General features: G+C 43.0%; 2 protein-coding genes across 5 annotated transcripts in view; one reads left to right on the plus strand and one right to left on the minus strand.

The window, feature by feature from the left end:
* Window positions 1-1587: 1587 nt before the first annotated feature.
* RAB33A (RAB33A, member RAS oncogene family) lies at window positions 1588-10736 on the minus strand. 2 transcript variants are annotated; one of them, XM_036910980.2, is made up of 2 exons: window positions 9846-10736; window positions 1588-2169 (listed from the first exon to the last, which is right to left on the minus strand). In XM_036910980.2, the coding sequence occupies exons 1-2, from the start codon at window positions 10113-10115 to the stop codon at window positions 1714-1716; spliced, it is 726 nt and encodes a 241-aa protein (XP_036766875.1). In that variant the 5' UTR covers window positions 10116-10736; the 3' UTR covers window positions 1588-1713. The 2 variants fall into 2 exon arrangements, with proteins under 2 accessions (XP_036766875.1, XP_036766876.1); XM_036910981.2 differs by having other exon boundaries at window positions 9858-10710.
* Window positions 10737-14828: 4092 nt separating this feature from the next.
* AIFM1 (apoptosis inducing factor mitochondria associated 1) overlaps window positions 14829-25175 on the plus strand; it is a 44396-nt gene continuing 34049 nt past the window's right edge. For 2 of the 3 annotated variants that reach the window (XR_005029972.2, XM_036910978.2), the window contains exons 1-2: window positions 14831-15137; window positions 21884-22026. Coding sequence is in view for 2 of the 3 variants with exons in the window: in XM_036910978.2 (XP_036766873.2) it covers window positions 15032-15137; window positions 21884-22026 (249 nt within the window). In the remaining variant the exon portion in view is untranslated. Of the gene's footprint in view, window positions 15138-21883; window positions 22027-25175 lie in introns of all 3 variants that reach the window. The other variant, XM_036910979.2, reaches the window with a different exon arrangement.

Here is a 25175-nt window from a genome sequence, read left to right on the forward strand (position 1 = left end):
TAGGCAAGGAGTAGGTGCCTGAAGTCTGAGATGAGGCCCAGAGTTATTCCTTTGGGGAGAAGCATAGCAACAGGGGTTTCACCAGAAAGTTCACAAGCAAATCAGCTCTCGGCCCATTGGGTGAGATTCAGGGGCAGGGCATTGGGTGGGGGCAACTGGTAAGGAAACCCAGCCCTAACCGGAATACTAAGCAGGTTCCAAAGACTGGGATCCAGGCAGAAGCCAAGTGAGGAAAACCAGAGTGGAGGCTGAGCTGAGCCCAAGGCTGAGGCCAGTTTGTTGGGGGCAGACAGTATAGGGGATTAACCGGTGCCGAGGAAGAGGGTTGCAGGGACAACCAGGCAGACCCAGGCAGGTATTAGGGTGGGAAGCACATGTAGCATATATTACCATTTGCTGTTGGGGGAGAGCAGACCTACATTCCCCTCCCAAAGGAAAATGCTCAGGGTTGTCAGCCTGGGACCCTCTCCCCATGGGTTTCCAACAACAGGGCCACCTTAAGCAAAGAAATTTACCTGGGGCTACTATGGACATGTTTTATAGTCACTTTTAGTTGTTGCAACATTTGGACAAGGGGCTTTCACGTCCATAGGACAGACGTATAAGAAATACTTACAAGATTCTGCTATAGAGCCACCAAAAGCTCCCATTGACTCAAAAACTAGGCCTCCCCAACCTTGGCTCCCTGCTAAGGCTGCTCAGCTGTCAGCAGGCCCAACTCCCAGTTGTCCTCCTGCTCAGCCCCCAAGGTCACTCCTGCCTCCCTACTTTTGCCCACTCCCCTCCTCTTTATCAATCCAAACATAACACTTTATTCAACATACAAAATAGAATCAAGTACTTTTCGGCGACCCCTCCCTGATGCTGAAAATATAATGTTCTCAATTCCCCATAGCATAGTCTCACACTTGATATTTTTGTCTAACTCTGGTTCTCAAGGAGTTTCATTATATACATTGCTCCCATAACGAGATCAGAGGGTCTTTGAACATTAGGAACAAGCCAAATCCTCCTCTTGTTATGTTTCCTCCATTGCACCCAGAAACGATCTGGGGGCATAAGAGATATTTGTTAGCTTGAACCCTACCCTCTCCGAGAAAGGGGAGGGGAAAAACCACTTTTGGTGTCAGAGACTGCTTGGTGAAAAGTAGAAGGCAGGATCTAACTACTTTGGAAGTAACTGGGACTACTGAGCCACCTATACTGTTTTATTTTAAACTTGGGGAAACAAGGAGAGAGCAAGAAGTCTACTCTCAACATCCAGGGAACTTAAGAAACATTGATGAATCAACATCTCCCTTCAAAACTTCTGTATCCTGCCACCTGCATTGGTGCTGTAGAAAACGTATCTGGCCTGTGTCCCTCCCCCAACTGAGTATTTCTACCCACTGATGACACTGAGTGAGAGAAGGAATGAGTCCTAAAGAAGTGACTCAAACGATGAGATGTTTAGGTGGTTCACAAAGCTGGTGAGGAGAGTGCCTTGGCACAGGCATATCATTCTAGTAGGGTGAGCTGCCTCTTCCACTCATCAAGATCAGGAATGTCTTCTTAGAGGAAAGCAAGACATGAAGGCATGTGATAATCTATACAAATTTTATTTTAATATCAATTTGTATGGAAACAGGCAGGTGTCAGTGTTATGCAGGCACGGAAAAGAAGGGAAAGAAAAAACTCCAGTGATAACTGATCTTGTATTTACACCATTTGGTTTCAACAGGGACAGGAAGTTTTGCTGTTAGCTTCCTGCAGGAACTCCAGTTTCTGCACCTTCCCCTGCTGCCTCTCAGCATCACGGTAGAGCAGGGATTTCTGAGCCTTCAATCGACAAGCCAGGCACATGAAAATTGACTCCACGTTCTGGCTCTCTTTGGGGTCCTTGGCCGATGTCTCAAATAAGAGCATGTTGTGGGCATCGGCAAATTTCAGGGCTAAGTTGGAGGGCACCTGGATCTGTTCCCTCAAGTCACACTTATTGCCCACAAGCACTTTTGGTACTAGTGGGGGCACGGCATGCCCATTGCATTCTTGGATCCACATTTTGAGGTTGGTGAAGGATGTCATCTTGGTGACATCATAAACGAAGACCACTGCATGCACATTGCGGTAGTAATGCTCGACCATGCTTTTGCGGAAGCGTTCCTGACCTGCTGTATCCCACACCTGAACCTGGAAGATATAAAAACCCATATTTGGAGTCAGAAAAGGAAACATGAATGGATAGGTGAAAACATGGTTCTATGGCATTATAAAAATGAGGTGACAAGCCCTGACACAGGAAGTGGTTCTTTGACAGATTGGCAGAATAGATTTATCAAAATACAGAGAGAAATTTCTTTCAAGATTTATAAAGTTTTTCTTAAGATTTTTAGTGGATAATCTTGAGTTGAAAAACCTCAAGGTTTTTGGTTGAAAAAGTGGAATATAAATTGATCTTTTCTGGAGGGCAATTTGGCAATATTATCAAATGTGAAAAATTCTTTGAGCCTATAATGATAAGTGTTCAAAAGCTTATAATCCCACTTCCAGAAATCTATACAAAAGACATAGCAGAGATGTGGACAAAATTCTGTACAATGATCTTAATTGCAGTGTTATTTATACATTTTTAAAAACAGGAAACTACCCACATGCTTACTAGAAGAGGAATAACTAAAGTGTATGCATATAGTTATACAATGGGCTTTTATGCAGTCATTAAAAATAATGTTTTCAAAGAATAGTGGTAGAAATGCTCACAAAATATTTAAAAAGTAGGATACAAAATTTTTCGTATGCTCTGGTCCCAATTCTTTAAAAAAATTAAGCATAGACACATGCATGGGAAAGACTGGAAGTGTATACACTAGCACACTGATGGTTATTTTTGGGCAGTGGGACTATAGGTGATATTTCTTTCCTTCTATTTTTTTGTTTCTTCAAATTTTTCTACTCTAAGCTTATATCACTTTGGGGTTTTATTTTGCATGACTTTTAAATAAAGACAGTGTTTTTAAAAAGCTCAATTTATTTTAAGTTCACTTCTTTGTTATGTAAAAGGTAATTTAGCTCACTGGATTTTTCTTCTGCACCTCAGCTTTTGGGATAAAGGCCAAATTACGAAGGGAAAATGCTGCTATTGGTAATATGTACAAAAACACAACTGCCAAGGGATATTCTGGAGTCAACACACATTCGGCCCAATCTATTTCCCTTTATATATCCAAAGTTTTGGACAAGAGAAATTAATATGCAGAAAGATAGTCCCAAGTCCCCATACAATTCTCAGTTATCAAAGAAAATTTGATTATGCCCACTAATTGACTACTATGGTTCTTAAAGTATGGCTTTTGTTTGGAGTTAGCAGTCAGTAGGTATAATTTAGTGAACATAATTGAATCTCTTTTTGCTGAGTGAAGATCTTATAGGGCCCCAGAGTCATCATTCTGAATGTCAGTTTTTATTGTTTCATCTCTTCTATCAATATGGCCACCACATTCCTTTGGCAAGACCATCAGATTCGCTTCTTCTATTTTGATTTTCATGCCCTTAGGCCAAACCCTCTTCTGCTTTCTCCTGGACTACAGCAAAGTCTTTTGGATTCTAGATGTCTCCACTCCAGTGCTCCCTGCTTTCAAAGTAGCCTTCCTGAATCCCTGCTTGTATCGGTATGTCACCCTCCTCTTCAGGAAATTATGATGCATGTGGCATCAAATGGAAAAATTTCTGTCTGCCGTCATTTGACCCCACTCAACCTGGTTCAAACTACTTGGCTACACCTTGCTCATTCCCTCCTCTGTACATTAGGTCCTGCTAGTCTATTCTTCCCCTACAGAACTGGTTGCCCCTTCACTGCCCTATCCAAATCTCACCCATTCTTTTAGGCTCATCTCACACCTCCACCTTCTTCCTGAAACCTTCTCTAACTTCTCTTCAATTCTCTTCTCTTAGGAATCTCTACTGAACTTGGAATCTGTACCACATCATTTAGAATATATTTATTTGTTCCCTGGTTGTTACATCAGTGCTCTTGGCTTCTCTCCCGCTAAACTGTTAGCAGTCTTTTTCTGCATTAGGCCACTCGGCCTCATGGTTGTTTTCATCAACATCATCATTAAAAAGCAGTACTGGCCTGGGCCACCAAAACTACAGGGCGCCTGGCATCCTAGGTATTGGCCAAGGTTACAAAGGAAAATGTAAGTCCTTGAAAACTGCTTTGCTTTAGCAAGCAGCAATATTTTTATTTCTTCCATCTCTCTGCTCTCTTCTGCTGTGAGCAGACGCAAGGGAACGCAGGCCGGAAAAGGAACGCAGGTCAGCGGGAAGAGAGCAGGTGTATCATTACCACTTGGCTCCCAATTCCCACCCCCACTCTCCAGTTGTCCTAAGTCTTGCATATGAGTCAGGCTGAATCCCTACCAGCCCTCAGGCATGTGGCAGATGCTTTAACACCATGAGCTCAGGACTCTAAAAATACCTGCCACTAGCAGGAACACGGGTGGGAGTGTGTGAGGTGTTTGGGGCTGAGTAGGCTGTTTGGCTTTTCCTTGGCTTTGGACTTGTGTATGCAAGCCACACAAGCTGCTGGAACTGCAGGGAGGGCCCCTCTCTGCTGGAGACCTCCTGTGCCTTTCCCAGTGCCTTGAAGCTTTTATTAGGAGACTTGGAATTTCAACTGTAGGACCTGCTCCCATTCCAGCTCTTTATAAACCCCACCCTAAGTTCTTTGCATCCCTGTCTGTGGTGAGAGGTGAGCCATGACGCTTGCTGCTTACAGCAGAAAATCAGAAGAACCAATGGTATGGCCTTAGAGCCATCACAAAGGGAGAGCCCAGCAGTCAAGCTGACTCAACACACAAATGATCTTATTTTGTTTGAGGGGTTTGGTGTCCCTGCCCTTAGCATCTCATAACCCCTGGCTCCTGCCACACTGTGAAAGCACCTCCTTTCCCATTTGCGGCTGGTGCTCCTCTCGTCCATTCTTCCTTTCCTGTGTGCACATGGTAGTCAGGGGGTGACAACAGCCCCATAGTCACATACATGCTGCCCAGATCCTCTTTTTTCTCCAAGGGCCAATGGAGCTAATGGAGTCAAATCAACTTGGGTGCAGATCTTGGCCCAATCATGTATTACTAGTTAGGTGTCCTCAGGCAAGTTATTTACTCTGTGTTCAGTGTCCTCCTTGGGAAACAGGATATTCACAGCAATTTTGTAGGGATGCTGTGAAGATCAGCATTCCCTGAAAGTACATGACACTGTGCCTAGTACACACTCCCTATTCCTTCCTGGCCCAAACCTCCACTATCAAGTCAGACCTGACAACTAAGTGAGCAGGTGCTGTTGGAAATGCAGCAATAGCTGTGGGATTGGGAGACCTGGGTTCTAGCTCCTGTGCTTAGTAGCTGAGTAAATGACTAGGAAAATGAAAAAACACAGCAGAAAGAGATTTTGGAAAATACAAAGTGCTCTGCAAATATTAGCTGTTGCCATTGTCTCAGAAGGCCCATCAAGCCCTGTCCTGGTAGCACTGCCCTTTGGATGGGCTGCTTCTCATCCTGGAAAGCATAGAAAGCTTGGCTTCTTGACCATGAGACAGAGCCAGAGCAAAGGAGAGGGCAGAGGAGCAGGGAATGCCAGCAACAGGCCGTGAGAGGCTGGGGGCAGGTCCAAAGGGATGGGGATTCTGCGGTAGGATGGAGGGAAACAGCACGGGGAGCTGCCAAAGATAAAGCTAGCCTTTTAAACCATTTTCCTGTGGCTGCTGCTGAGCAAGCTCAGCAAGCCCTCCCCCTCTGCACGTGCTCTTAGCTGACAGGGGTATTTCTATTCCTGAGGGAACATATCTAGCCTCTTCCTATAGATGAGGCACTAATGTCCTTCTGTTGGAGGCTGGTGGGGGAGGGCAGAAGTGGGAAAAGGAGACGAATACATCTGTGACCTTTAGAGGATGCCCGAGTGGATGATGGGAAAAGTCCAAAATAATTCTTTTTTCAACTAACTGGACTGTCCCATCTGCGTCTAAGATACACATTCACACACAAGACTGATGTAGAGAATGGCAAAGGAGGAAGGAGACAAAGAGAAAGTCATGCACAGAACGAGAGGCAGCAAACCAGAGAAACACACACTGATGGATAATTAACCATGAAGCTAACTGGCAGAAGTTGGAAGCTCAGCAGCTCTAAGGAAGACATGATGTCATTCTGACTGCAGGCAGCTTCTGAGGGAACACTTAGCTCAGCCTCCGTCCACTAAGTAATGTAACACAGGAGGGTGTTTTTCCACGTGATCAGCAGAGGAAGAGAATTTCACAGTCCTGGGCAGCACCTGCCCACAGCCATGGCTGACCTGCAGTTTGCCATGGTCCACAGGGCTGGGGCAGAGGGGGGGCCCAGCCTGTGGAAAGAACCACAACAGGCAGGAGGGGGTGCTTGCATGATCATTTATAAATGGCTCAAAAATTGGTTCTGAACCTCCCTCTACAGCCTCCCCTCACCCTCACCCCCACCACACATACTCATATTTGGCATTTTCCAGTGGTTTTAGACTGAGACAGGCTCAATATGATTTAGCTAAACCTGTAGGAGACAGACGCATTATGGTCATTGAGGGAAGCTCCACAGTTCCTTTGGGGGCTGGGGGACACCTCCCCCCTTCCTAGATTGATGCCAGGAAGGACTGTCAGCTTTCCCATATGATGTCCCTCCACGTCCCTGTCACAGGGAACTGCGTGGGTTGGGTGGACCATGGGACTAGCCCAGAATGGGGATTTATATGGAAAGAGCACTGGAAAGGGAATTAGAACACCTGAGTTGTAGGCCTGGCCCTGTGTGATCTTGGGCAAGTCACTTTCCCTCTCTCAGCCTCAGTTTCCTATCTGTTAGATGAGGATGTTGGATCAGAAACTCTCTAAGGTCTCTTTCATCTTGGAACACTGTTTTACTCTCACATGGAAGGTGAGACAGTCAAGGGGCAAAAAGTAAAACTCAGGTACTCAGCTCAGCGTCTGGGGTACAGTTGAAGGAGACATCTTGAAGACTCCTGGGTCCTAGGGCTGTAAACCTGGGCCCCTGGTCCAAGGCTGGCTGCCCAGCATGTCATCGCCCCCCAGGCCAGATGTTGCTCCCCAGAATAGAGGGCAATGGTAAAGAGCATGGGCTCTGAATCTAGGTTGAAATCCTGGCCCTGTTGCAGGGCAGGCAGGCTAGTGAGATGGTGAGCCATGTGCCTTTGGGCACTTTATTTAATCTCTCTAATTTTGGTCTCCTTATCTATAAAACAGGATTGATAATAATAGTCCTAATTTCTTAGGGCTGCTGTGAAGATCAGTAACATAGTACAAGTGAAGTACCTAGCCTGGGCTCTGGGTTTATTAGATAAATAGAAGTGTTATTATTATTATTGCCCACTCATTGGAGGCTTTTCTTGATGTTTATGTTAACCAGGAAATGCTGGATTATAAATGCTGCCATGGGGAAAGAGCTGGGGTAGACATATGTGCTACCCTGGGACACAGGGAGGCAGCCCAGGAGAGGCCACACCCTACTCTTGGACTGGGAGAAAAGACTTCCCCACCTCTCTCTTTAGAGGGCTGGCATTTTAGAGCCTGACAGCCTTCCATTACTGGCTGTGGTCTGGGGCCACCTGAGCCTGTCACACTGGACTTTTCTCTCTCCCCTAAAAGGAAAAGCCTGTGACAGTCACCTCCTAGTGTAGTTTTAGCATTTGTTTCTTGAGAAACTCCAGGCCAGCTGGAGTGCAGGGCAAAAGCTCCTCCTCGCTGGATCTTGTGCTAGCGGCCATGCTCTGCCATCTTCCCATGGACATGCTGGTCTCACCTGCTGGCTTCGGCCCTGAAGTTGCAGCAGCTTTCCAGAGGAAGAGCCACCATCTCCCCACTCCCACACCCCACTCTAAGCCCCTTGAGCATCCTCACTCAAAGGGCTCCTCTGTAAGCAGTGTCACAAGGCTTTGCCCTCTTGAAAATACCACCTTCCCAGAAAAGCCTGTATTGAGCACTTATCAGCACGTGGTGTTGTGCTGAGCTCTCTTTCTAGTGAGTCACACTGTCACACCCTCTGCCCTCTGGGAAAAAGTATGGGAATCTTTGGCAGAGACAGTAGAATCCAGTTTAGCTAAGCACTGGGGTGTTAGAAGGGAAGAAATCTTTTAAAAATTTCTCCAAGGCCATTGGGTGGTGACCCCCTTCCATTTGTTTTCACTTCCCATTTCCCATGTTCTAGCTTCCTCCTCCCCTCTCCCCTTGCTCTCCCTCCTCCCTCTTCTGCTAGACTCCCAAACACAACTTTTTTTCTCCTTCTGAATTTCAGATGGACTTACTTCTCCTGTCCTTCTTCTCTTCCAAAGCACTCCTTGGTTCAATGTGACATTTGATTTTAAACAAGTGATAGCATTACATTTTAAGGTTTTTGAGGGTTTAAGAGCATATCCATAGTATATTTCCACTTGGTATTTTAAAAGGCATGTTTTAGAAATTCCAGAATCTTACAATCTTACATTAAAGAAATTAGACACACTAGAGAAAGTCCTAACCAAGCAAATGGCAACATAAGAGCCCTAGGAAAGGATAGAGACAGATACTTACTCGACTTTAAAAAGGAAAGGTGGTAATTCTCTCCAAAACACAAGGGGCGAAAAAGATCATTATTTCAAATCAGTGCCCTATCTTCCTGACCCTCGGGTTCAGTTGTTCTGGAGAGCTCTCCCTTACTGGTACTGAGCTGCCTGTCTTCCTGACATCTAGTGCCTTGGCCCAGTTTCTGAAGCCATTTGAAAACATATTCATTTTAATAATCAATGAGTCCAGAGTCTTGCACAGTTTAGAGTGTTTCATCATTCTTCCCAGTTACCCAGCCCTTCTCTCCACATCACTCAGAAGAGGGCCCCGTGGTGATCCGGAGTGTTTGACCAGCAGGAGGAAGGTTGGCCTTCACCTGACAGGGTCTGACCATAGGCTCAAGGAAAGGCCAGCTGTGGGTCTAGTGGAACTGGTCTTTACTGCCTAGTGCCTTTTACGGTGATTCCCTGCCCATAACCCTGGCCAGCTCTGCTCTCCTGACAGAGAAAGCTGCCCTTGCCATGTCCTCTCCTTCCCTTGGCCCTCAGATAAATTGCTCTGCATTTTTACAAAGGCCTGCTGAAGACAATACCAACGGAATGAGTAATGGACAGTTCATTCATTAGGTACCTCAGACAGATAAAGAAGATACCATTTGAGGAATATTGTTCCAAAGAACAAGTTTTCTCTGCTGTGAAGGGTTGGCAGGTGACCCTGTCTCAATTTCTTTAAAAGGACTCATGGCTTTGTGCCAGAACTGTCCCACTCCACCCCGACTCCAACTCAGTCCTAATCTGAACCCTAAAGTGTAATTTAAAATAAAGCGTCTTTCATTCCCTACATTCGCCATCCTTTCCTCCCTTCTAATGCTTCTGGGCTTAGCCAAAGTGGGTTTCTGCAGCCTACTGGCACCCAAGAAGTAGAAGGGACCTCAAGATGTGTAAAGTGCTTTGGGATCCCTCCCACAGACCAGCACCAAGAGATGCCTCATACCTCCCTCTGCCCACAGGTGCTACTGCTTCTGGCTCAGGGTCAAGGATGGAATCAAACATGCTTTTCCTGGCAGGAGCTGTCAGGCAGGAGCCAAGGGCAAGAATGCAATGACCACCACCTGCTCTAAAACACCGGTGAGGAGGGAACCAGGCCACTGTGAGAGTCAAAGGGGATGAGCAGGTGCTGAGGTTCTTGAACTCAGCAAGGCCACAGGGCCACGAGCTGGACTTTACAACCACGACAGCCCTGCCTCCAGCGAGGCCCCCTCCCTGATCCCTCCCTTCCCAGACCTGACCGTCTGGATCACCTTGATCTTCTCGCCCTCGATCTCCACCGTCTTCTCTCTGAAGTCCACACCGATGGTGGCCTCGGTCTTGTCGGGGAAGGTCCCTCCGCAGAAGCGGAAAGTCAGGCACGTCTTGCCCACGTTGGAGTCCCCAATCACGATGATTTTGAAGATGCGAATCTGCACGTACTGGTCCAGTGACGAGTCGAGCTCCAGGGATGCCAGGCCAGCGGCCGAGGCGGGCTGCAGGCTCCCAGGGCCCAGGATGGGCTGCGCCATCTCCCCAGGACCGGACTGGGACCCCAACCCCCCTCAAGGGCTCCACACAAAGAAAACAGCCACGTTAGTGCGCTCTAGGCGAGCAAGGTTTGTGCGTGTGTGTATGTCCGCGCGTGTGTGTGCGTGCGCCGCCACCGTGTGCGCGCGCGCGTGGAGGGGAGCCTCTACCCCAGGCCCCCCTCCTCCAGCGCACCCTCCTTGCAGCTCCGAGGCACCAACACAAAAGCCAGGGAAGGGAGGAGAGATGGAGGGCAGCGGGCCGGGCGCGAGGCTTCTCGGTCTGCCAGTGCGCTCGCTGGGACCCGGCGCTCCCCAGCCCGCCGCCGCCGCCGCCGCCGCGCCTGTGCCTAGACCCTCCCTTGCCTGGACCCCAGGGACCCCGCCTAAGGAAGAAAGGGAGGGCGTGAAGACAGCCGCACACACCACCCGGGGTTGTCTTCCTGTCCTCACGCCCCCATTTATTTCTTAGGTTTCGGGCTCCCCACCCCCACTTCCTGGGAGCGCGTCGGGTCAGCCGGCAGGGAGCACAGCTGGCGGGGGACAAAGAGAGCTGCACCCTAAGCCGGCTCTGGAGAACTTCGGCCTCGGAGCAGCACCACTCGGCGTGGGGTGGGGTGGGGGCGGGGAAACCGGTCACCTCCCGAGCAGCGGCAGCTGAGCCGCGCCTCCGCGGCCGCCGCGGAATCAAGGGACGTTCTGTCTTACTGAGTGAGCAGGTGCACTCGCGCGCCCCAAGGAGCCCGGGAGGGCGCTGCCAAGACACGCCGCGCGTTGCGGGGCCCGCGCAGCTGAACGGACGGAGGCAGGGGGCACGGGTGTCTGTGTGTATAGGGGGAGTTACTGTTTCTGTCACAGACTTGCCAGATGTAGGGGGGGCGCGTGCCAGGAGCCAACCTTCCCTCATCACACCACGAGCACCCATCCTCTGAATGTTCAGGAGAGCGGTTCCCATTGGCTGTCGCAGTCGTTTGTGTTCGGCTGGCCAATGGGGAAGGTCCGCAGCTGGAGAGGGCCATATAGTGGGTAGGAGAAGGGGGGAAGCTAGTGGCGGCAGCTCCAGCAAAAGGGGCTTTGTTTCGGGGATAACTACTGCAAGCCCAGGTGGAGGGATCTTGGGACATGGCATAAACCTCACAGTGTCCTGCATTCTTCAGTCCTCCATATAATCATGCGTCCTTACAGAATGGTGAAGTTTCTGAAGGAATTGGAAACCCCTAGGAGGGCTCACCCCTCTGCAACTGAATGTAGAACAAAGTGGTTGGGTCTAATTTACCAGAAGCCTAGATTATGCTTGGAAGATGATAAATGAATAGAACTTTCTTACGGTATTAGGGGGGCAGCTCCCAAAGCTTACTAAGTATCAAATATCTTAGGCAAGACCAGTCAGTATTCTCTCTCCCGAAAGTGATTTGCAGGTTCAAAATTTGTTTGAAATCAACTTTACTGAGGTACAACTTACATGTAACAAAATATACCCGTTTTATGTTTGCTTTTAGACTTTACCCCGCTACACACACTTATTTCATAGGTTAAGGTAATACTGACATATGCCAATAGCACCGACATATGAGTTACTTTCTAGTAAAGGCCAGGGATTCTAGCAGCACACGTGAGCTTCCATCTTATTTGTGCATGAGGCTGAGCTGCAGAAGAGACAAACGTGACTGAATCCACTCCCATTATGAGAAAGACAATTCACTGTATCAGTGATAAATCTGTAATCAAATAGGAATGTGACTGTTCAGCCAAGTCCAGTTACTCAAAACAGCTAGGAAAACTGGGTCTTCTAGTTAATAAGCTTTTTAGCTGAGTTACCAGATATATTTATTTATAGCTAAATTTTTTAGCATAAATGTGGGTCACTCATTTCTAAAACCCTAGGTTATACTATTCAACATTAAAACCATCTCAGGAAGGATTTAATCTTAGTTGGCTAATCCAAGGTCATTATTATGAATACCAATTATCGTTATATAGTGTGAATAGCAATCATCAATGTACATATTTTGTTTCTTTGATTGGCTGATATCTAGGTAATAGTTTGCTGCCTCATTTTCTTCCGTATTAGCAGCTAATGCTCCTAGTGGTCATTATCTACAGGAGGGGTGGTAACTATTAGTTAGACATATCCAGTAGGTAGAGTGCAAATAAGCTTTACCAACTCAGAGCCAGAATTAATGCTAACTTTGAGAGATATAAAAAATATTACATCCACATAAGATTATCTAGATGCATGCTTCCAAAAACTTGTCATTGAATCCGATCATTCAATTACATTTGTAAGGTAGAAAATTGATTCCTATAAATGTGATATCTCAAAATTGGCACCATGCCCTAATAAAAAGTATTTGTTACCTCTGTGGGGTGAGATTTTGGGGAACTTCCACTTATTTTTTTGGAGTTAGTTCGTTGTGTATTTATTACTTTCACACACAAAAAATATTTTTAATTAAAAAGACAAGAAAAGTACCTCATTGCACCTATTGCAAAAATAAATGTGCTGTATAATGCCTTTTCTTTGTGTTAATTGTGCGTCATGAAATGACTGTCTTTCAAATATATTCAGTTGTTTTTATAGGTACCTGGTCATCAAGATTTTGAGTTTTCCAAAGCTTCTTACCAACAGATATGATTAACTTTGTAGTTAGTCAATCCATGTTTATTGCAGGTTTTTAGAAATAGCAATAAATTGTCGTTAACAATCATTTGATCAATAAATATGAGAGATGCCCTCACAAAAAAAAAAAAAAAAAAAAAAAAAAAGGACAGACTTCCAATGGTAAAATAAATAAGTAACCGGGATGTAATGTATAGCATAAGGAATATAGTCAAGATAATGTAACAGCTTGGTAGGGTGATAGCTGGAACCTAGAATTATGTATATAAATGTTCTACCACTGTGTTGTACACTTGAAACTAATGTAATGTAATACTGTGCGTCAACTACCCTTCAATAAAAAAATAATTATTAAAAAAGAAAAAAAAAAAAGAAATAGCAATAAATATCAACGTAAGGCCTTTAAAATATAAAATAAATATAAATAATTTTCACCTGATTGTAGAATTACTTTCAATATGTATCCCTAAAACAGCCCTAGGTAATAAAGTCACCCACTGCCTGCACTTTTGAACATTATTCTTAATGAGTAAGGGAACACTGAATCATTTTCACCAGATAAAGACTGCTTCCTGAGTTAAACTTCCTAAAACAATGCCTTTGGAATTTCATTCTCTAGCCCTATTCCACTGAAAAAATAATAATTTCATCACCTACACGATTAGGGCAAACTCTTTTGCCAGTTCAAATCTGGCCCCGCCATAGTAGCCTGTCCTACCTACTTCCTAGTATGTACTCTCTGCCATTGTCCCCTGAAAGTGTGCTAGGGTTTGTTTTATACCTCCAATCCTTTTAATTAAAACAGCATAGAGCTTCCTCTAAGATACTTTACAAGTATTAGCCCAGTTAATCTTCATAACAACCCAGTGAGATTGGTAGATGAGGTGAGGCACAGTTAAGTGACTTGTCCAAGTGGCAGAGCCAGAATTCAACCTAGGGCAGACTGGATGCCAAGTCCACAGTGCTTAATCACTAAAAATATTACCTGTGGTCCCAATGTATTCCCATCTAAAATATCACTCCTCCTTCTCCACTGTCTATTTAAATTTTACTACTCATCCCTCAAGACACAGCTCAAGTAACACCTCTTGCATGAAGTTTCCTTAGCTATTCCATCCCATACTCTTTTCTCCTGCTGTGGCACTATATCAGCTATTATTATTTAAATGACCAGGGTATTGTCATCTCCTCAACTAGACAGTGATCACTTCCTATGCTTTTTATATCCCTCCAGAGCCCCCTTCACAGTACAGGCCAAGTGGCAAATGCTCAATAAATACTTGTTAAATGAATATATAACCCAGAACTTTGAAAAAGGCATATGTTATGTTTTGCATACAGCCAAAACTTTCTTTCCAATTTAGCTTACGTTTTACATGTAGAGTCGAAACTCCTATTTACACTCTGCTCCTCTCCCTATTCCTCCACCTCTGAAATTCCTGTTTAGGATTTCTCTCATAGAAAGTTTGCAAAGCACGAACTCTTTTTGCCACCATCCTGCTCTCAAGCACGGAAGCCATAATAAGCAGGGGACTATCCGCAGCACCTGGCAGCATCTAAGGCGCAGAATTGCACCTTATAAAAGCGAAGCGGGAAAAGAAGTGCGTAATGACTACTTGTCCCGGAAACAGGGGTTGGGTGGGAAACTGCCAGCCTAGTAAAAGACGGAAGCTACTCCGAATCTGGGAAAACAGGTGCCACGGTTCGGACCTATAGAAAGACTGGAAGTAGACAACAGCCAGAGAATCCAAAGGCTTAGTTCCTAGCGGTGGCCTAAAACAAAAAAAAAAAAGCGGTGCTGGGGCCACGCTTTGTGAGGTGCTGTTATTAGTTCCCGCCACCGACCCATAGGCAGCACCAGCCACAACCGCCAGGCAAAGTCGCCCCACGGATCCTTCCTTGGACAACTGTCCAAACACCCTGAGTCCGCCCCTCCGCCCCGCCACTGCCACCAGCCCGCGGAAACTGGGCAGCCGCTCCGGTCAGGGCTTTTCCAAGCGTGGGGGGCAGCTAGGTGCATGCGCAAATCTCCGCTGCGGGCCAATCGCAAAGCGGCACTGAGTACTGCGCCTGCGCAGTAGGCCTCCAGCCGCGCTTCCCCTTCCCCGACTCTAGCAGGCCGGCTTAACTGTCCAATGTCCACCCGGAGCTGAGAGGAGGAGCTTGCGTGCAGTGCGTGTGAAGAGAGCTAGCGGAGGGGCGAGGGGCGCGCACTGGCCAGGGCCCACGGTTTTGACCTGTCGATCTGTGCGTAAGAAGAAAGGAAAGGAGGAGGAGGCCCACAGTAGCGGTTGCCAAGATGTTCCGGTGTGGAGGCCTGGCAGCGGGTGCTTTGTGGCAGAAGCTGGCGCCCTTGGTGCGGACAGTGTGCGTCCGAGGCCCGAGGCAGAGGAACCGGCTCCCAGGTGACTTACCCATCCCGGGCAACCCCCACCTTAAAGACCAAGGGCCGAGGTTCCATGGGCCCCCTGTGCCTCACAGCCCACCCCCCTGCTCCTCACTCCGGGAAAAACTTCACACACAGCCGCGTAAATTCCGAGTTGGCGGAATCCAAACCATGAGTTTCATAAGCCATGCCGACCTGACCTTCAAGGGAATTGAACCCAGTAGTTGGCTTAAGGCCTTTTCCGGGGAGGGCTTGCTGTTCAGGGATAACATAACAGCCGGGTGTTTTGGATTGTCCAATGCCAACCCCCACCCGCAGTCCACCTTTTTAGAGCAATGAGGTCAACCAGACTTTGTCATTTACCAATCGTGAGACTTCAAACAGAACATTTAAGCTCTATGCCTTTTCCTTCTGTAAATAAGGATATTACCTGCCCTACCTTCCATACCCCAGATAAGATCCATAGATTTGAGTGCCAATGTGAAGCAGAAATAGTGCAGTGCAAATAAAGAGTCGGTCAGTTATGTGCCAGGCACCAGAAGAATTGGTCCAGAATTAATTTGAGATGACTGGCCACTGTAATTCTTGGGGGTCTTTAATTCTTCAAAGAAACGGTTTGCGGAATACATTGTATTTGCCCTCCATGAAGTTGTTTCTCCAAATTTTAAAACTGGAAGGGATTTTTGTTGTAAAGTTCAACCCACTTATTTTATAGATAATAAATGCAGCACAGAGACGTGAAATTATTTGCCCAAGGTCACCTACCTGATTAATTGGTAGAGCAAAGGATAGTTTGCCAGTCTTTAGGCCCCTAATCACCCTTGCCATAACTCCACACGGCTTCCCAAAGTTTGACCTCAAAAGGTTGGACCTCAAAAGGTTTGACCTCAAAAGGTTACGAACGAACGTGGGATCCCTTTAGCCCACTGTACATCAGATATCCATGAATTTATCTGAGCATGTTTTGAGCCTGCTCATTTTCAACCTGCATAACTTCATGGGGATATTTAATTATCTACCTGTAGGAAGTGCTGTTTGATTTTTTTGTTTGTTTCTTTGTTTTTTAAATCTTGGAATGACTGCCCTGGGGTATTCACATTTGCAATATTAGAAATTATCCTTGAGGCCTTTCCAATGTGGAACCACCTTCTGGGTGCTTTAAAATAAAAAGTGGAAAATATGTCCCTTAGATTGTTAGAGTCTTGGCAGTTGTTCATTTGAACAGTTTTTCCAGTCAGGAGTCTGTCTCAAGAAGATGTTTCCAATGACTGTTTCTGAGGTATGTCCTAAGACATACTACTCTTGGAATTGAAAACCCTCTGCCTTTGATTTTAAATTAATACCCCGTCTTTGATGTCATCTGTATGGGTTTTGTGCATTGAAATAATGGTACTCTATGCAAGTTGCGCAGAAATTTACACAGAAACTTAAGTAAGCTGAAGATTTTCATCCACACTAGCCTTTCAAACTTTGTGTACTTACTTTGCTCAAAACTCACAACTTTTACTAGCATTCTGAAGTCTGACCAGAAGTTCTACTCAATTAAATATGAATTTGAAAAATTAAATTGACTTATTAGGCCATTATTAGTACTGAAAAATACAGACTCAAAAATTTTTTAAGGCTTTATTTGAAGGCCGTCTGTTGTAGACTGTATTTTGACATCTTGACATATCCATCCATCTCTTTGTATACACTTACTCTTTTGTTTTTTGGCCAAGCTCCATAGTGTAACATCATATGCCTTGAGAAATGGGTGGGAGTGGGGTTAACAAGATTCAAAAAAAAGGGATTCTGTCGCTTTAGGGATTAACCCTGTTTTGTGGCTTGATTACTAATTGCCTTTAATCTCTTTTCACTTGGTGGCATCCACCATATGTTTTTGCATAGATGGGAAAGATGCATTGTTTGTTTTTATGCCATTTCCTGCTCGTTTTTACCCCTTCCTCTCCCCCAGTTCTTTGCCAGGATATTAGCAAACTTTAAACCTACCTTGAAATGATCTCATCCACATCTGTTACCTTTGCCAGGTTCATTTCCATTATATTGCCTTTTTCCTTAAAACTATAATTCCTATAATTTGTATTTACTTTATTTGGATGCTCTGCCTCTTCCAGAAGTGATTGAAGGTAATTAACAGTCACCACTTTATGTCTGCATTCAGCAATGAGGAGCAGATAGGCTAGGTAATATTTTCTGTTCTGTAGTATTTTATTTGGTCACCAAACATTGTGCTGCCCATGTGATCAAACTAATCACCAACCCCTGACCTAAGGGTCAAATTTTTAAAACATTTTTCTCTATTCAGAATCCTCACCTTCTTAAAAAGGAAAGTGGACTCCTTATGGTCAAGGATCCAGACTTCCTGGGCAGTGCCAAATGACACTTTTTTTTGAAGCCTAGAAAATGAGCCTTTCCACACTCTTTCTGCTCAGACAGAGCTTCCAGAAGAAAACCTTTGGCAAGTCAGCCTTTTCTGCATCCAGTTAATATGTTATATTTTCTAGACATTCTGTAATGTTTTAAAGGAATTGCTGCATATTGTAGCTTTCTTCTAGATCATGGTTCCCAAAGTTGCCTGATCCTAAATCGAGTGATGGGTCCACCACAGACCTACTAAATGACAGTCTTCAGGAGAGATCCCTGGCAATTTTTATTTTAGCATTTATGTTTTACCCTTTACATAATTCATATGAGCAGGAAGTTTTAGAAATACCTTTTTGAATGAATAATGGCCCTTTGTGCTCCACTGACCTAAAGATTAAAAGCCAGATTGAGCAACCTTGAGCCCCTTGTAATGTATATCAGGCCCATTTTCTTATTGAACGGTATCAGCTATTCTCCCCTCCTAAAGTATATACTACATGAGGACAGGGATTATGTCCTATTTACTTTTGTGTCGGCAGCATTTTGTACAGTCTCTGGCATGGTAAATTCTCAATAACTGAATCCTGGTACTAGGAAAGACTTAACTTTGCAGAACAGAGTTAGATTTCTTTTTTTGTCATCTAAATTTTTCCTCTGGTGCTTTTCTTCAGAGTGGTTCATGCTGTACTATAGTTATTACTATTCTGATCCTCCTAAAATTCCAGGAAGGGTTGATGCTTAAAAAAAAAGAGGCTGATAAAGGTAAATAGTTGTTGCATTCCTTTTTAAAAAGTGCCTAGCTACAGTGGACAGATCATGTAGGCTTGTTCTGTCTTGTGCTTTATCCATGACAGAAAAATCAGTTTGACTTTCAGAAAAGAAGACGCAAGAGTATATAGACCTTTTAACCAGTGGAGATTAACTAGGTACCTCAGTTGTGTAGATGTATTTCTGGAAAAGGCGTGCTGGGTGTATGGAAAAACAAATTACGAAATCTACAGAAATGAGCTTGCTGATTTAGGTACTATTCTAATGCTAATCTGTAGTATTCACAGTTACTAATGTATTATTAAGCAACCTGCAATACATAGGATCTGGTTAAAACTGCTCTGCAAAAAATTCCTTAAAATGTTCACTCTTTATCAGAATTGGGAAGAATTTCTGTTTCCTTCCTTCATTAATTCAACAAATATTTATTGAGGCAAACATCTGCTATGTGTTAGGCACTGTTGCTCTGTGTAACAATTCAATAATTAAGTCCTTGCACAGAATAGTGAATACAGATTTCATTACAATCATTAGATTGCTAAGAGACTTGGTCTTAATTTTTCCAGACAATAAAAAGAAATTGTAATTATGTACCATGATAGAGGTGCTAGATATTACTACATAGGCAATCATGGTAATATGTAAACATATCAAATTTTTTAAAAAAGAATTGAATCCTAAGTGTGAGGAAGAAAGCACTACCTCTTTATGTGTGGTCTGACTGCAGAAAATCTACAACAGGTAGACTGATACAATAATGAGAAAGAGGAAGTTGGCTTTCTCTAGTTTGTAAGACAAGTGAAAAGGCATGTTTGAGTCATGTAAGATTTCCTAAAATTTTGAAGCCATGGGGGTGGAGAGAGGCATGGGAATAATTTTATGTAAAGAAGAAAATTCGGGGAGGGGGCGTAATATAAACATCCATAGAATACTTATGACCTTTTACAAAATTAAAGTCGCTTTATAGGTATGTAAAAATTTGGTTTGTTAACGATAGCAGTGTATTACTTTTTTATCGAAGTATTGTTCATATACAATCTTATGTTAGTTTCAAATGTACAATATAGTTGTTCAACAGTTACCCATATTATTAAATCCTCACCCCCTCTAGTGAGGTTTCTATCTTATCAATGTAGAAAGATGTAAGAGAATTACTATGTTCTCCATACTATACTACCATCCCCATGGCCAACTTATATTGTGACTGCAAATTTTTGTGCCCTTTATCCCCCTTCCCCTCCCCCCCCACACCTACCGCAACCCTGGTAATCAATTTACTTTCTTAATGATCAGTTTACTTTTAAATATCTTTACTTTTGGCAGATTGAGACAAAAACTGCTGAACTTTTCCAAATCTACACTCTTAGTTTTATCCGTTTGTGAAAAGCAAGCAAAACCAGAATAAACACATTAGTATTGTATTAAATAAAGCAAAGCTATGTTATCTGGATTTTGGATCTTCTAGATGGATAAATAGAATTTTTTTAAAAACATATTTTCAGTAAACAAAGTTGGGGTGAAGGTGGGGGAGAAAACTAAATTTGTTGAGCTAAACTATGTAGAACTTTTTCTCCCCAGTTTAATTTTCTGAGCTCTGAGAGTTGTCAGTTTCTAATACATCATTATTTTTAGGGACTCCTAAAAATCAAGATTGCCCAGATTGAAAAGCTTCTGCACCCTTGCACATTTTTATTTTCATGGTTTGTTATTTCCAAATATGAACCATTTTATTTTGTATGGTAATGAAGGATTCTAAAGCAGATGAAAAGTAAATATAGTGATGAAAAATACATTTCCAGTTCGAAGAATATAGGTCCATAGTCTCTTATATATAATTCAGAAATCAAAATAGGACTAAAAATCAAGTTTTTGTAACTCATTTGCAGTAAAACCTGACCTGAACTGGAGAGAAGCTGCTTATATAATCTTTTGTTCATCCCACTCAGTGCGATTGGTCAAAAAATACTAATGTATGTGACTGGGTTGTTGCCCCTTACTGTGCTGGGTGTTATTTGCTATATGGTATATGCACTATATACTTAAGACCAAACAATCCTGAATTCTGGAATGCACATGTTCCCAAGGATTTCAGGTAAGAGATGGCAGACCTGTATTGGATGTGTTTTTACCTTTCTGTGCCCTGAAATTATAAGGAGAAAAACTCCCTATATCTAATCTCTACAAGTACATAATGCTACTACCAGTGCCCATTCTGTTTGTCTTTTAAAGCCTGGTCTGGCCAGGAACATTTCCACCTGCCTCTAGACTGTTGGTTCTCAAAGTACAGACTGGCAGTATCAGTGTCACCTGGGAGCTTTGTCAGATATTTTTGAGTCCCATCCCAGATCTCCTGACTCAGAAACTCAGACGGTGGATCTGGCCATCTGGGATCTGGCCATCTGTGTTTAACAAACCCTCTGGGGGATTCCGATGAGTGCCTAAGTTTTAGAACCACTGCCCTAGATCAGGATCAGCAAATTATAGCCTACAGGCCAAACCCTTGTGTGTTTGTATGGCCCTCAAGCCAAGATTGGTTCTTACATTTTTTAAATAGCTGAGAAAACTTAAACTATTTTATGACATGAAAATATTTAACATTCACATTTCAGTGTCCATAAATAAAATTTTATTGGAGCACAATCATGCCCATTCATTTATACATGGCCTGTGGCTGCCTTTGCACAGCATCAGCAGAATTGAGTAGTTGCGGCAGAGACTGCATGGCATGCAAAGCTGAGAATATTTACTATCTGGCCTATCACAGAAAAAGTTTGCAACTTCCTGCTTCTGGTCAATAGTCAACACAAAGGATATCACAAGCAGAGAAGGTACTGAGACCTTCCTTCATCTGAAAATGCCAGCATCCTCCTGAAGAAAGAAATTTGTTAAACTCTTGGATTACCATGTGTGAGAGTTGTTACGGCCATCAGACCTTTCAATAGCTGTACAGTTCTACATGAACATTGTCTTCGTATTGTTTTGGAGGACTAAGAACCAAGTAGTTGGCTATTTAAAATATTCTAAAAAGTAATTCATAATCCAACATTTTGCAGTTCTTTAGAGGAGATAAATTCACTTGATTTTTTTTTTCCTGATTTCTTCTGAGCTTTAACATTTCCATCTTTCAGGGCACATTACCTTTCATGAAAGATGAAACTGTGTACTGGTTAAATTGTATTGCAAGGTTTTATTATTTTGCGCATGAGCCAGCCATTTAGATTATTCCTTAAGTGGTGGTTATAACGTCCCAGGTAGCCTGTACTTAGCTTTTTATATCTACCTGTTTAGTCATCTCTCCATGTTTACTTCATTTATGGTTAAGATATGAAGAGAGAAGGAGTTGTTGAACTACCCGTATATTTTTCATTATCTTTTCTGGAAGCCGTAAATTTTCTCCCTAGGCAGCATTAAATTGTACTCTTAAAAACTCTAACAACTTAATGTACATTCTGGTATCTGTAGTATTGCGTGTATAGTTTTCATGACTTTTTTCTTGGTCATTTAACAGTGATCATCACACGGCCCAGTGGGCAGTAAGTCTTTACTGGTACAATGCATTGACCTTTAGTCATAAATATGTATTAACTTTTATTTTTGTGTGTGTGTGTCTTAATAAATTGTGTTCCTTAGGCAACTTATTCCAGCGATGGCATATTCCTCTAGAACTCCAGATGACAAGACAACTGGCTAGCTCTGGTGCATCAGGAGGCAAAATCGATAATTCTGTCTTAGTCCTTATTGTGGGCTTATCAACAATAGGAGCTGGTGCATATGTAAGTAGAAAAGCAGCTTGTGTAAAGAAGTTGTGAAACAGCTCCTATTAATCGACTCAATACTACTCTGCTTTGAAACTTTTGCAACTAATTCTCCTTTCTCTTTTTGGAAAAATTTCCAAAAAGCTGTCTTTAAAGTGCCTACTATCTAACATCCTATGAGAGGTAATTTGGGAATGACTGAAATGTAATCTCGTATGTTGAATATTTTTGCTCTTTTCACTTGTCTTTTTACTCTTTACTTGAAAGCCACTATGTTTTCTTAGATTTGACTAATGTACAAAATTGTACCTTTTCTCTTGGATGTGACATGTAACTAACCTGTGAGTAAGGTTAATATTCATTGCAGCTCCTTAGCACAATATTTTATTTTGACCCATTTGTCAAATATTTTTCCTTAGCTTGGGATAGACCTTAAAGCAACAGCCTTCAATACAAAATATTAAGCATTCCTTAAAGGAAAACTATCCCTGAATCTCACCCAAAGACTAAATTATGGAAGTAGGCCTAGTATCTCCAGTTTTAGAGTGGAGTTTGTTTAAGGTGAGAAATATGGTTTTAAATGCTAGGTAGTATTAACACAATTATATCTCCTTAAATGAACTTTGATCAGCTTAGTTGGTCACAGAGGATTTATTCTGTAGGCTTTTTTTTTTTAACTTAGCAGGGTTTACTATGACTAAGCAGATCGGTCTAAAGTTGGATCATGTAAGGTTGAGTGAAACAACTTAGATAACACCTAGTAACACACTTGATTGAAGGCAGCTTTGACTTACTGAGGCCAAATGGTTGGACACTTTTACAGTTTTAGTCCTTTCTACATTGTTAAGACAGTGAACTTATCTTTGTTCCTTGGTCACTTAGGTTTAAAAAAGGAACATGAAAATAGATTGTCATTCCTTAACATGACTCCCAAATGCACCCAAAAAAGTAGATGGTTTTTGCCAGTTGTGAGTCAAATTGGAATAAGGAATAAGTGAGCTCTGTCTGATAATAGACTAAAGAAACAGACATTTTCCTCCAACCTGGAGCAGCACTTCTCTCCTTTTTAGCACAGGGTAACCGAAAATGCTTCCCTGCCTTTGTGTTGAGTGTTTCTTCATTAATACTTAGTGCTTTTCTATTTCCTTTTGTTTCTTTCTTGGCCTTATCTTTACCTACCGTTGTGCAGTGTCATCACCTAGGATCCCCTTCTAGATCACTAGTGTCTACAGGTGCTTCTGGGAAAGATGGCAGCAGCCTAGTATACTTCTTAATTGTAGGAGCAGCAGTCACTGGGGCAGGAGTTTATTATGTAAGATGCTTATACTAAAATATACTTTGGGTTAGGGTGGGTGAGACCATGGCACTAATGAAAACTTGACCCATTAGAATGAAATTTCACAGCATGTGCTTTCTAGGTATTTATTAAAGGGACATTGTCAGTCACTAGGGAATCCTCAAATCTCATTCTTCAAACTGCTGAAGTCCTACCTGATACAGCAAAAGGCATACCTTTAGTGATTATTATAAATCCCCATCATCAACCCTTTCTTTGAAACTTTTGTCAATCTCCTAAGTCTTTTTTAAGATGCTAAATTATATTGTGCTTTAGTGCTGCATACCTAACAGAGCAGTCTCAAAGAGTAAACATTATGTACGCAAGTAAAGATAACTTGAACACCATCCATTTTGAATCGTTTTAGGTAAAACGGAATTTTTGTGTTTTGTGAGAAACAACTTCTTTTATTATGAAAAGGCATTTTATTGAATGCTTCTGAGGAAGTCCAAAAAGCCACAGAAATTGCAATAGTCTCCCCACCCACTCCCAGCCTCTATTTCAAAGTAAATTCATTTAGCACTGTCCCTTTTGTAATCTCTAATTTGGTTGAACTAGTGGCTGAAGTGGTATAAGCTAACACATTCACGTAGATTGCTTTAAGTACCTCTCATTCATAATTCAGATACCATCCTCTGAGCCTTAACTTTTCCATTTCCTTGCTCTCTCAACTTTTCTCATCAGTTCTACCTCATTCATGCAAAAATGGATTTACAGTGTTTGCATCTGATATGTTTGTAACAATCTAAACCTATTAAACCTCTGGTTTATGTTGCTGTACCAGAGTTGGATGGCTTCCACATAGCTGGCCAGGCAGACCTCTTGATGCCAGGCCACAAGACAGAGCCAGTCACTGTTGCTTTCTCCCACCTTAGGAGTATCTACAAAGCCCTAGTTCCTCTCAAGCCATTCAATTAAATGCCTCATTGCCCTCTGTGTTTATCCAACACAGGTAATAATAAAGCTTCTATATTATAGTGGTTTCAGGTTAAATGATAAGCTTTTGTCTACCCACAACTGTTGCTGAACTATTTTGTATCATTCTATATCATTTTATATTAGGTTTTAAATCATTTAAAATGTGATCTGAGGTGGCTTAGATTTTTTTTCCTCTGAAACTGGTTTTCATCTCAGGAGAACTGTTAAAATCAGAGTTCAGATTTGATGAAATATGGCTAGAAGTAGTTCAGTGTTTTTACTAGCCTGCTCTGGCTGCCATAACAAAATACCATGGTCTGGGTGGCTTAAGCATCTGAAATTGATTTTCTCACAGCCTGGATGCTCTAAGTCAAGATCACAGTGCCAGCATGGTCGAGTTATGGTGACAGCTCTCTGCGTGGCTTGCAGATGGCCACTTTCTCCTGTGTCCTCCATGTGAGGAAGAGAGAGTGTGCAAGCTCTGGATTCTCTTCCAGTTCTTAAAAAGGCACTAGCCCTTTCGGGTTAGGGCCCTGCCCTTATGAATTCATTTAACCTTTATTACCTCTTAAATGTCTAAGCTCCAAATACTATCACATTGGAAGTTAGGGCTTCAGCATATGAATTTGAGGACAACACAAGCATTCAATCTACATAAGTGTTCCTTGATAACTTTTCTCTCTCTCCTATGAGGAAATGTTCCCAATTCAAGTATAAATACTACTTTAGTGATTCCTGAGTTGGGAGCTTTTTACCTTTCCACTCCTCCACCCTCCAAAAATAAGGGAGCAGCACTAAGAACAAGGAATATTTTTTTAAAATGTTTGTTTGGGGTCATAATTTAAACCAGTGGCTTTTTAAATTTTTTACCACAATCCACAGGAAGAAATACATTTTATTTTGTAACCTATTA

Source organism: Manis pentadactyla, chromosome X, assembly GCF_030020395.1.
Source record: "Manis pentadactyla isolate mManPen7 chromosome X, mManPen7.hap1, whole genome shotgun sequence".
NCBI classification, from domain to species: domain Eukaryota; kingdom Metazoa; phylum Chordata; class Mammalia; order Pholidota; family Manidae; genus Manis; species Manis pentadactyla.